Source organism: Ruditapes philippinarum, unplaced genomic scaffold (genome assembly GCF_026571515.1).
Source record: "Ruditapes philippinarum isolate M1 unplaced genomic scaffold, ASM2657151v2 ctg1651_1_1_1_1, whole genome shotgun sequence".
Taxonomy (NCBI): domain Eukaryota; kingdom Metazoa; phylum Mollusca; class Bivalvia; order Venerida; family Veneridae; genus Ruditapes; species Ruditapes philippinarum.
This window is the reverse complement of record NW_026857563.1, coordinates 60001-73117: the sequence shown is the minus strand read 5'-3', so window position 1 is coordinate 73117 and position 13117 is coordinate 60001. Positions and strand designations below refer to the sequence as shown.

The window sequence follows — 13117 nt, the reverse complement described above, 5'->3', positions numbered from 1 at the left end:
AAGCTAGTTATTTTCAAGGATTTGACAGTCAGTACTACATCATATGATAAAATAGACCTGCCTTCAAACCCTTGGGCTGCTGCTAAAGTTGACAATAATAAAGCTGCTATCACATTTCCTAGATCAGGAATAATACAACTGATAACATTCTCTAAGTGTATGACAGTGACCAACACAGAAGATATAGAAGTAGGAGGAGGTTGTCGTGATGTTGCCTATAGTGACAACAAGCTTATAGTATCTTACACAACCATTCCAGCAACAGTGAAGATACTTGACATGTCTGGTAAAGTATTGAAAATATTTGATAAAGATCAGCATGGGAAATATCTGTTTGATCATCCTTTTTACTTAACAGTCAGTGCAGACAACACTGTAATATATGTATCTGACTTTGACAAAAGCTGTGTGATAGGTTTAACTTTTGATGGGAAAGTCAATGCCATTTACAATGATGACCAGCTGAATAAACCATGTCAAATGACAGTAGATAGGTCTGGAGCAGTGTTTGTATGTGGACTTTTGTCACACAATATACATCAGTTATCACCTGACCTGAACAAGGTGAAGATTCTACTGGGTAAAGAACAAGGAATAAATAGACCAGAAGGTGTGGCATACTGCCAGAAAAAAAACAGATTGTATGTGAGTCAACGTGTTGGTAACATAAAAGTGTTTGATATAACAATGGAATACATATAAATATTCCTATCATTTCATATCTGAATAACACAACAAATAACAGACTAAAGTGAAAAATATTTCAAAATAATTTTTTCAAATTACACTGCTTATGTTATTTTGATATTTTTTTGCAACAACCCATACATTTTAAATTGGTGTATGTTAGTATGGTGCTCCACTAGAAGAGCTGACAACTAAACTTTGAAGTCAACCATTTTTTTTTTAATTTGCTATACATGTTAAATGAAGTACTACTGTGTTCAAAAGAAAAGAATAATTAGAGTTTTATAAACATTTACATTTCATATATTCTTAGCTTTAAGATATTTTATTTTTACTTTAAAATGGAGATTTATAATATCCAGCTCTGAATAAGGGGAAATAAATCTTACATGACCCTTGTGTTAGGAGTATAGTATAAAGAAAGAGAAGTCATGTAAAACAATATTTTTCTACATGAAAATGAAGACAATCACACAAGATAATCAAGAAGAATATAGAACATGGAACAGATTTTATACAATAAATTCTATTAAAGGCTGGTTTCATTCTATACAATAAATTCTTTTAAAGGCTGGTTTCTTTGAGATACTAAAAGCAACTGTGCAAGAGTTCAAAATTTGACCACTTAGCCGGTGCTTGGGTGCATGGACAGTAGCTTGCACTTACCAGGCTCAATCAAACTGTCAGAGCCTGCCACTTTTTCAATTCTGTTACAACAAGCTATGTTTGTAAAATATGTATGCCCCTATCGCCAGCCAATTAGTCATGTGGTCAGGTTATTTTGATTGTCTTTTGACCTAGTGACCAAAACATCAATAGGGATTATCTACTGGTCATGACTAGTCACTAGGTAATTGTGACTGTAAAGGTTGTGTCCAGCAATTTTATGACAAAGTTATCACAAATCTTACCAAATAATGTATGCATAAATCTTATGAATCATGAAGGCCTCCTTAATGACAGCCAATTTGTTATACTACATAACACCTTGAAATGTGTATACCAAAAGCATTTTTAGTTTCATAAAAACAAGATATGTTTGTAAAACATGTATGCCCCCTATCGGCAGCCAATTAGTCATATGATCAGGTTATTATGCATGACTTCTGACCCAGTGAACAAACAATTAATAAGGGTTATTTAGTCTCTACAGGTCATGACTAGTCACAAGGTAATAAGTATTGTGACCCCATAGGTTGTGTGCAGCAATTTAAGTTATTACAAATCTTACAAATAATATATGCATAAATTTTATGAATTAATGACAGCCAAGTTGTTATATTACATAAGACCTTCAAATCTGTATACCAAAAGCATTTTTAGTTTAATATAAAAATATCAACAAAGGCAACTTGAGTTGTTAAGTTATTGGTCACAAACCATCATTAAGTACAAGGTCAATATGACATTGACCCCTTGACCCCAAAATCAATAGGGGTCATCTACTGGTCATGACCAAATCATCATACCAAGTTTGAAGTTCCTAGGCCTAAGCATTCTTTAGTTATTGATCAGAAACCGTTTTACCCTTGACATACAAGGTCAACATGACCTTGACCTTTGACCCTTGATCCCAAAATCAATAGGGGTCATCTGCTGGTCATGACCAATCATCATACCAAGTTTGAAGTTCCTAGGCCTAAGCGTTCTTTACTTATTGATCGGAAACCGTTTTTACCTACAAAGTCAATGTGACTTGACCTTTGACCCCTTGACCCCAAAATCAATAGGGGTCATCTGCTGGTCATGTCCAATCACCATACCAAGTTTGAAGTTCCTAGGCCTAAGCATTCTTAAGTTATTGATCGGAAACACGTTTTTACCTACAAGGTCAATGTGACCTTGACCTTTGACCCTTGACCCCAAAATCAATAAGGGTTGTCTGCTGGTCATGACCAATCACCATACAAAGTTTGAAGATCCTAGGCCTAAGCGTTCTTAAGTTATTTGATCGGGAAACCATTTTTACCTACAGGGTCAATGTGACCTTGACCTTTGACCCCTTGACCCCAAATCAATAGGGGTCATCTGCTGGATATGCACCAATTCACCATACCAAGTTGAAAGTTCCTAGGCATAAGCGTTTTTTAGTTATTGATCGGGAAACCATTTTTACCTACAAGGTCAATGTGACCTTGACCTTTGACCCCTTGACCCCAAAATCAATAGGGGTCATCTGCTGGTCATGACCAATCATCATACCAAGTTTGAAGTTCCTAGGCCAAAGCATTCTTTAGTTACTGATCGGAAACCGTTTTTACCTACAAGGCCAATGTGACCTTGACCTGTGACCCCTTGACCCCAAAATCAATAGGGGTCATCTGCTGGTCATGACCAATCACCATACCAAGTTTGAAGTTCCTAGGCCTAAGGGTTCTTTAGTTATCACTCGGAAACCATTTGGTCTACGGAGCGACGGACCAACGGACCGACAATTGCAAAGCAATATACCCCCTCTTCTTTGAAGTGGGGGCATAATAAATATCAACCAAGGCAACTTGAGTTGTCGAGTTATTGGACACATACAAGGTCAATGTGACCTTTGACCCAACAATCAATAGGGGTCATCTACCGGTCATGAGCAACCACCATACCAAGTTTGAAGTTCCTAAGCCGAAGTGTTCTTCAGTTATTGATCAGAAACAGTTATTACCTACAAGGTCAATGTGACCTTGATCTTTGACCCATTAATACAAAATCTATAGGGGTACTGGTCATGAGCAATTATCATACCAAATTTTAAGTTCCTAGGCCTGAGTGTTCTTAAGTAATTGATCAGAAACTGTTTTTACCTACAAGGTCAATGTGACCTTGACCTTTGACCCCTTGAGCCCAAAATCAATAGGGGTCATCTATTGGTCATGACCAATCATCATACCAAGTTTGAAGTTCCTAGGCCTAAGGGTTATATAGTTATTGATTGGAAACCGTTATTATGTACAAGGTCAATGTGACCTTGACTTTTGACCCCTTGACCCCAAATTCAATAGGGGTCATCTACTGGGCATGAGCAATCACAATACAAAGTTTTAAGTTCCTAGGCCTCATGCGTTCTTTAGTTAGTGATCGGAAACCCTTTTTACCTACAATGTCAATGAGACCTGGACCTTTGACCCCTTGACCCCAAATCGATCGGGGTCTTTTTCTGGTCATGACCAAACATCATACCAAGTTTGAAGTTCCTAGGCCTAAGCGTTCTTTTGTTAGTGATCTGTAAACCCTTTTTACCTACAAGGTCAATGTGACCTTGAACTTCGACCCCTTGACTCCAAAATCAATAGGGATCATCTACTGGTCATGATTAATCATCATACCAAGTTTGAAGTTCCTACGACTAAGGGTTCTTTAGTTATTGATCGGAAACCTTTTGGTCTGCGGACTGACCGACAGACAAATGCCAATTAATATACCCCTCTCCTTTGAAGGGGGGGAAAATAATTACTGTGTTCTTAAGGAATTCAATTTTTCATTTTTTTTTTTTTTTTTTTTTGCTGAAGAACAAATATACTATTCATATGACATCCTAAATTTCTTATAAGGTCGGTATTTTTGGAATTTCTTTTATTAAATTGGCAACCAATTGATATGACCATCAGCAATACATTTTAAAATCAAACAGATTCTCGGATATATTTGATGAGAATTGTAAATATTAACTGTACATAATTTATGTTATATTGTATCTATATGTTGTTATGTTACATTGTATGTATATGCTGAGGCCCACATGGAAGATCAGGAAACTGTGAAAATGTGTTAGCCTCATTAAATAGTTGCTACTTACTTACCTACTTAGAATATTCTTCATCATTCATTTGTCAATTTATGAATTTGAGCAAAATCTTTACCCCGCTCCCAGATACTTTAAACACAAAATAAAACTGAATATTTCATAAAAATCAAATATTAACCAAAGGGGCATAAATAGTATAAGTTTTGTAGAGGTCCACCAGGCAAACAAGTGACCACAGGGCTGGGCCAATTTTGATCTAAGAAAGTCTTGACCTGTATTCTGCATATTGTCTCATTATAAGTAGCATTTTTGAAAAATAGTTTTAATTTCCTTCAGATCAGTTCAAAAGATACAGAAAAGACATATATTTTACATTAAAAAAAGAGACTGTATAGCAATAATCAGTACTTTTGATATATAAAATTGAGCATAATACACCTTTAATATGAATTTAGAAATAAAATACTTGATTGGTGTGACTAACAGCATAGAGAATTTTCAGACAAGACAGGAGTGCAGAAAGGCTGGCTATTCAATTTGTGGCATAAAAAGTGATTTTCACTTTTGTTTTTACTGGGTTTTAAGTCACTTTCACAGAAGAAAGGTCATATGGCCACTTTCTGTTTTACTATACCCAGTTTATAAATCACTGAATAATGCCCCCTAAATAAATCCGAGACTTACCATATCTAATAATCAAAAGTATAATCTAAGATCAAAATCTCACAGAAATTTAATTTTGTCTTACAAACCACATACTAATTATTTTAATGACACATTCCAATTTAATGCAATGGTTATTTGGAATTCAATACCGCTGACTATTAGAAGGAAAACAAAATTGTCAATATTTAAAAATAGTTTCAAGAAAGATTTTTATTATTATCTTTATTTCTTACTATAAAATGTGTTCTAATAATGGGTGTCTGTCTTAGATTTAAATTTGTTTATTGCAGACTGAAATGATGCAATGAAGAAAGTAATTATGTTTAATGATAATTATTAAATAAAATAAATTGTATGAATGTTCAGTATGTGTGTTAAAATATATATTAAAACTGTGATTACCATTTAATCATTTCTTTTACATGTTATATTTGCTTCGACTGACTATGATTATATTAAGAAGGCTGCATTGTAAATAAGGTGTTACAAATCTGTATATGTCTTAATGTGTTACCTTTTGTAAATAAAGTTGTTATTATCATGATTATTATTATTGTTACTAAAATACCTCTAGTGCCCCTTTCCTGCCATATTAGAGTAGAACCAACATCCACCTAGCTGTACAGCTTCCTCATATGAGAGAGTCCAAAATACCTGATACAGGAAATACCTTGAAGGAATAATGTTAAGAAAAGGATAAAAATATTAATTCAATTTTCTTTGCTTATCTAATCTTTTAAGTACAACAAAGGCAGTAGCAGCTTTCTAAAATAATCATTTTCTTAGTGTATCCGGGGGGCATTAGTGACCTATTTGTTAAGGTCTTTGACTTCAAACCACTTGCCCCTTACCGATGTGGGTTAGAATCCCGACAAGTACTTTGGATCATTTCATGTGAGGAAGCTATCAAACTAGCTTGCAAAATGTCATTATATTATGCAAAATAGCATTTCCCTGTGGACATCTACAAAACTGATACTGATTATGAACTTTGGTCAATATTTGATTTTTATGAAATATTCAGTTTTATTTTGTGTTTAGACTATCAAGGAGTGGGATATAGATTTTGCTCAAATTAATAAATTGACAAATGATTTTGAAAAGATTTGAAAATGTTGAAGACTCTGCCAACTTATAATACAGGATTTACTTTCCACTGACTGACATAATATCAAGAGTAATATTACTTTAATCGAGGTATGTATTGTTTGGTTTTATTAACCTGTCAATTACATACTGATTACTCAGTCGATGCACACAGTATATTAGTCTTCGGTAGATTTTCGGTAAGTTCCGTGAGATGTACGCTTTACGATAGAATTTAATTTAATTTGTATCAATAAACTAAGTGTACTCAGCGTTATAGCGCAATAGGGTAAAACACGAGTTTATAATCTAACTGCCACACGTTTTTTTAAGTTCGAGACCGCGTTGATCCATGTTTTTTTTCTTATTAATACTTTCAACATTATTGAAGCTATATATGATTATTTTATATTGTTCGTTTTGTTTTACATGTATAATGTTTTGCTTAATTTTGTTATGTCTATACTCATTTAAATAACATGTTTAAGAATTCATGTTAAAAAATTAAAACGGATTAAAATCAATAAATTTATTTTCAATGCCGTTAAACACACTATAAATCTGTTCCTTTAAAATATACTGCAAAAATAAAGAAAGAATACTAGTGGCAACAGTAAGGATCGAACCACAGACCTCTCAATTATCAGGCATCTTTACGGACTGTGCTATTGTGAATTAACGAAAACCTTCACTTTAAGCTGGTGTTACTTTCAACCCATGACTTATATACTCCACATTAATTCTCGTAAACTACACGGACCAAACCGAAGTGGGATCGAATATTTAAATGAGTCCTGTAATGTATTCATAATTGACAGGTCAATAAAATCAGACTATACATATCAAAAGTTACTTCCATTTGACTGGGATATTCTAATATAACATTACTTCCCATGGATTGTTTACATCATCATTTACTCTACAACTCAATCTATATGCTCAGTCATTCCCTTTGCCGCCTTAGTGTGTTTGCAATACTCTTAAATTGAATTGATATATTAATAGTAGAGGTATTTTCCATAAACTTTCCTAAGATGTGATTATATACCCTTCTTTTTTGATAAAAGGCCAAAACATTAAGCATAAAAAACAAATGATGTTTCCTTTGTGATGTTTATTTAAACATAAACAATATATCTTACAAGTATAAAGCTTTTGTCATACTCATCAAGTTATTATCCTACACATCATCTTTATCATATTAATCAAATACATTATGTGTATCATTTACATTATGTTTGTCATATCTATCATACACATAATGTTCATTAAACACATCATGCTCATCATATTCATTAAATACATATATGTAATATAAATCCGTGATAGAGGATATAGAATAAATGTATGTTTTATACTTAATTCATTGAACGAGTTGAATAAAATTATATCATACGAGCCTCTGGCGAGCATAATATTATTTTATTCAACGAGTTCAATAAATTCAGTAATAAACTTACACCAATTTAATATTCTATCTATCACATACCAAAAATATAGACCGTTTGAAGTGAAAAAGTCATTTTTCATTGACGTGCCTATAGTGTAACACTAATATTTATCGCGCCTTTACGCTATGTTTATATATAACGCAAAAAAGTCACGCCAAAATATATGCACGACCATGCAATATCAATTTTACGGAGTCTCAAAAACGGCAGGGGTATGTGATAAATAATGTTTAGCATATACATTACGTTGTTATATTTATTCATACAATGTTTATCATACACATAATGTTCATAAGACATTTATCATGCTACACATGTTTAATAAATTAATCAAGTTTATAATATTTTGTTGAAATCAATATTAATATAATTTATTGTATTGTCATATAAAAAACGTGTAACATACTGACTAATGTAACATGATGCAGAAAATTACGAATTTTCAATAGACTTACAAAGCTTATAAAAAGATATAAAGAATGATAAAAAATGCAATAAAACAAACTGAACACATTCTATTTGAACAATGAATGACCTTTCATTTCAAATTTATTGTACTATTTACAATGACCTGCAGACTAGAACATTCTAACACGCTTCTCACTATTCCTCGTATAAAATTGATAGGGCAATAAAATGTTTCATCACATTGATATATTCACAGCATAAAAATGAATGCTTACACGTCATATGACTTCAGATATGAGACATTCGTTTAACAAATGATGTCAGGAAAATTACTTCTACCCTAAAAATAGTTCACTAAAAATAGTTAAACATATTATTATCAATTCTCTTTTTTATTAGCATCTTAAAGCTTGAAATAGATATTATTTATCTTGCATGTAATTAATTAATCAGGCCGATTATATTCCTGCACATTTTATATTGGATTAGAAATGTAAAATGAGTAACTTAGTAATATCTAATATATTAACATTTTACAAACAAAGATACCTTCTTTGGCTTATTAACATTTATCAATATTTGACAATGCTTTCTTTCTTGAAGCCTATTTTACTTGAGGCAAATCATACTGCTTGCCTTTTAGCAACCTTTAATGAAAACAAATGGTACTTCCCATGTTTATTCAGAGCTAGCAGAATTGCCAACTTTTATGTTGAAAACAAACAGTATCATAAACCTTTATTTAGGACAATTATTCTAAAAGAAATGCTGCCAACAATAAATGGTTGTGACCACAATATTTCAAGAGAAATGGATGTCGACTCAATTGTTAAAAAAAGGTGTCACCAAAATTGTTCAAATCAAAGGTTGAAAACCCAATTATTCAAAACAAATGGCTGTCACTTGAATTCTTAAACAAATAGTTTCAAACTCGATTGTTCAAAACAAAAGATGAACACAACATCTGAAATATGAACACTTGCGTGACTAACCAATAAAGAACATGTATTATTCAAACACAAATGGTACTGAAGAACATTATTCAAAACAAACAATAAAGACAACTTTTATTCAAAACAAAGGGTGCTATTAACAGACATTATTATAAGACAATTGCTTAAAGAAATGGTAGTGAACAAAATTATTATCAACCATAAATGTTCAGAACAAATAGTACTGCTTAAAATTAAACAAATACGAATTGGTACTGACTACCAATAAACAAAAACAAATGGTACTGGTGCTGATTTTTTAAAACAAATGGTACCGTACTGATGCTTATTACTCAAATCAAATAGTATTGTCTGACGCCAATTATTCAGAAAGATTTGATAATGACACCAATAATTCAAAACAAATGGTACTTATGCAATTATCCAAAATGATTTCGTACTGATTCTATTTATTCCAAACAAATGATACTGATGCCAATTATCCGAAGCGATTTGGTACTGACACAATTTATTCAAAACAAATGGTACTGACGACCTTTATTATTTAACTGTCGTCTGCTGTTATATGGAACAGCTGATTCCATCTCAGCCATTCCTTGCCCTCTTCTAGCCCTCATGTCTGATCCATAACCTGGGTCTGGATAGTAATAGTCTCTCTCGTCACCATAGTAACTATGCCCTGTGAACTTTCCTTTACCATAAATAGCCTGACCATGACCTTGCTCACCTCCAGCTAGTAGCTGTGAATAACTGTTGTTCTGTTTACCTCCACTTCCTTTTACAGCCTGACTTTCCCTGTATACTGGCCGATTTTGGTTTGCTCCTTGTCTATAACCTTGACCCTGGGACTGTGTCTGCTTCTTCTTATTTTTCTTACCTCCCTTGCTGGCAGGCTCTACTGGTGGAGGTAAATTTAGTTTAACATTCAGATTAAAGTCTTTGGATTTTTTGGTTTTAATTTTTTTACTTTTAATTCTACCATGTTCAACATCGTCAATGAATGTATTAAAATCGGTGTATGTGTCAGGCTTTTCTGCCATAAGTCTTTTTGGTACTGCTATGCCTTCAAAGACGTCTGGTAAAATATATGGCTTTATCCACAGTATATCCGACGTGCTTTCTGACCTGTACTTGATATCCTTCTTAAAGAATAAGAGTCCATCAATCTACAACAGAAAATGACAATTAAATTTCAAAACTATATTGCAATAACTATGAAAATTTCAGACTCTCAATTTAAACAATAAATGTTGAAAACCTTGCATGCATTTCCTTCCCTGGCCACCATTTTTGGTTATTCACGGTATAGTTTATGCAAATAGAAAATCTTTCTCAATCATGTTCATATAAACTGTTAAGACTTGTTTGATTTATAATATTTTTCTTCAAATGCAATTCAAAGTTTGTAACAGAATTTGACTACCTAAGCTCTAAGCGATATACTTTGAAAAATCTTTGTAAAGTCAAGTGATCCTCTCAGCAGTCAATTTTGACCCCAGTTTCATGATTTGATAACACTTACTAGTGGTTTACTATTGAAATCCCAGACACAATATATCCCAGCTTTAGGCTTTGAGAAGACGATTTCTTGAAGCTTTTCCTACATAACTATGTATAATAAAGTGAACCCTGGACTGGATTGGGCCAATTTTGATGATTGAAAACAAACTACAAACTTGTAAAACCTAATATCTTGGTTGAAGGAAAATACAATTTCTAAAGGTTTTCCTATAGATTACTATGCAACTTGGTAATGATCTGATATACTGTTTCACACCAAATATCTAAGCTCCATGCCTAGAAAATCATTACCTCAAATGTTGTCTGCCTCATGCACAAATCAATACCTTCTAATGAACAGTCATACTGATACAGTGGCACAAACTTATACTGAAAAAAAAATCCAAAATTTATGTTTAAAGGGTATATTGAAAACATGATGTAGTGAAATTTTTACCCTTTAAAATCAAATTTTAAACAAACAAAAAACCAACACAACATACACGTTTATTATTTCTTTTGTAGAGTTATCAGACCAACCAGTCCTGGTATAACATCCATTATGACTCTGTACTGGACTGGTCTAAGTAAGGAGTTACAGAAAAATTGTTATCATATACATATAATTAAAATTGGATAAAATACAATGTACATGTATGCAACTTCTTAAAAGTCTGCAATCTTAAAGTTGAAACAAGGGTGCCATAGTCACAAAAGACGCCCGTTTACGAAAGCTTTAGATGGAGATGGGGGCATTATGGATAAGTGTTATCTAGCAAGCAAGTTTTTATCCTTGGCACTGTTTTGTTAAATGAACCTTAAAACAAATCAGTAGGGAAGATAAAAAGTACATGTAATTGTAATTTAATAACTAAAAAATTCTGATTTAAAATTTTATTCTAGGGAAATACATTTCATTACAATTCTTAATCTTTGAATGAGCTGAACTGATATTTACTTAAAAATTAAAATAAATAATTAAATTTCTATGGGAAAGTATTTACATTTGATAAGGTAATTACTGTATGATCTTTATGAACAAATACCAAGTCTACAGAACACCATAGTTATCACAGTTTAGAATCTTGACCAATGAATGAAACATGTGTAAATAAATGTTACATTCTTTAGAACATACTCAAGTCCAAGAAAGAGGATTATTTTATTTGATTAAATTCTATTTTTAGAATTGAAAGTGAAAGTAGATCAAGGGGAGTAATTGTGTAAGTCATTTATGAACAAAGTAATAACTTTGTTGTCGCCCTTTGATTAAATTCTATTTACAAAATCTGGATATTTCATCATCTTTAGTGACCTTGACCTTGTATATATTGACCTAAATTATATGTATCACAGCCATAGTCTTGATAATGACCATTTGTGTTACAATCCCTCAATAAATGATGACTAAATGGTCCATATACACATCTTCATATTTTTATCTGAAATTTGACCTCTATGTGTGACCTTGACCTTGGCCGCAAGGACCTGAATCTTACACGCGACACTCCGCCTCACAATGGTGAACATTTGTGCCAAGTAATATTGAAATCCCTCTATACATGTGGAAGTTTTGCTCCGGACAAGCATTTTTCAATGACCTTTAAGTGTGACCTTGACCTTTGACCTAGAGACCTGGTTCATGTGCGCGACACTGCTCCTCATAGTGGTGAACATTTCTATGAAGTTTCATTAAAATCCCTCCATACATGTAGGAGATATGCTCCGGACAAAATTGGATGCCGCCCGCCCGCCAGGGGCGTTCCCATAATACGTCCCGTTTTTCAAACGGGCGTATAAAACCAAATAATCATAGACAAAGGATGATTTCTACAAACATATTAATTGAGAACAGTTGTTCTTGTATATAAGACTGGATTTTCTAGTGTTTACAATGGTTCTGAGAAATGTTATCTGTAATTTGTGAGTACAGTTTACGTTTATACTATTTAAATATATTTATACCTACCATATTAAGGTCAGTTATATTTTTAAATTCCGGTCTTTTTGAAATTTCTCTTTTCACAAACTTCATTCTGTCCATATACTGATAAGGTAAGAAAAAACAAAATATCAACATTTGATTCTCTTGCAATTGATACATACATATACATTACAACTTTACAGCTATAAAATACATTGACCTTTAATATCCGTCTCACACTGTTAAAATATAAACATTTTTATATGGCATTACATGACAGTACACAGTAGCCTGCAGCAGTATATCTATAAAAGAAATCTAAAGAACGACCTTGAGTTTCTGGTATTTTACCAACAGTGACCTATGATCACTGAAGCCCAAATGTTATTTGCTGTTGTGATCATGACAAACAAAAAGATGACTTTTCAAGACAACGGATTATAAAAATAAATATTAGTCTCTCTTTGAATGTAAATAGAGGATATTGAATGAGTGTAAATTCAATACAGAATTTATTGCACAAGTTGCATAAAATTATATTATGCGAGCCTTTTTTGCAAGCATATTATTTTATTCAACGAGTGCAATAAGTTAAGTAATGGACTTACATGCATTTAATATTCTATTTATCACATACCCAAAATAAATACCGTTTAAAGTGAAATAAGAGTCATTTTTATTAGCTCGACTTTTTTTTTTTTGAAAAAAA

General features: G+C 32.6%; 1 protein-coding gene across 1 annotated transcript in view; it reads right to left on the bottom strand.

Annotated features, from left to right (window-relative positions):
* LOC132750166 (uncharacterized) overlaps positions 1–13117 on the bottom strand; it is a 56365-nt gene that overhangs the window by 14254 nt on the left and 28994 nt on the right. Inside the window, exons 13-17 of the mRNA XM_060740110.1 lie at positions 12454–12531; positions 10797–10874; positions 9517–10150; positions 5105–5109; positions 70–215 (exon numbers count right to left, since the gene is read on the bottom strand). Of these exons, the coding sequence (XP_060596093.1) occupies positions 70–215; positions 5105–5109; positions 9517–10150; positions 10797–10874; positions 12454–12531 (941 nt within the window). The remainder of the gene's footprint in view (positions 1–69; positions 216–5104; positions 5110–9516; positions 10151–10796; positions 10875–12453; positions 12532–13117) is intronic.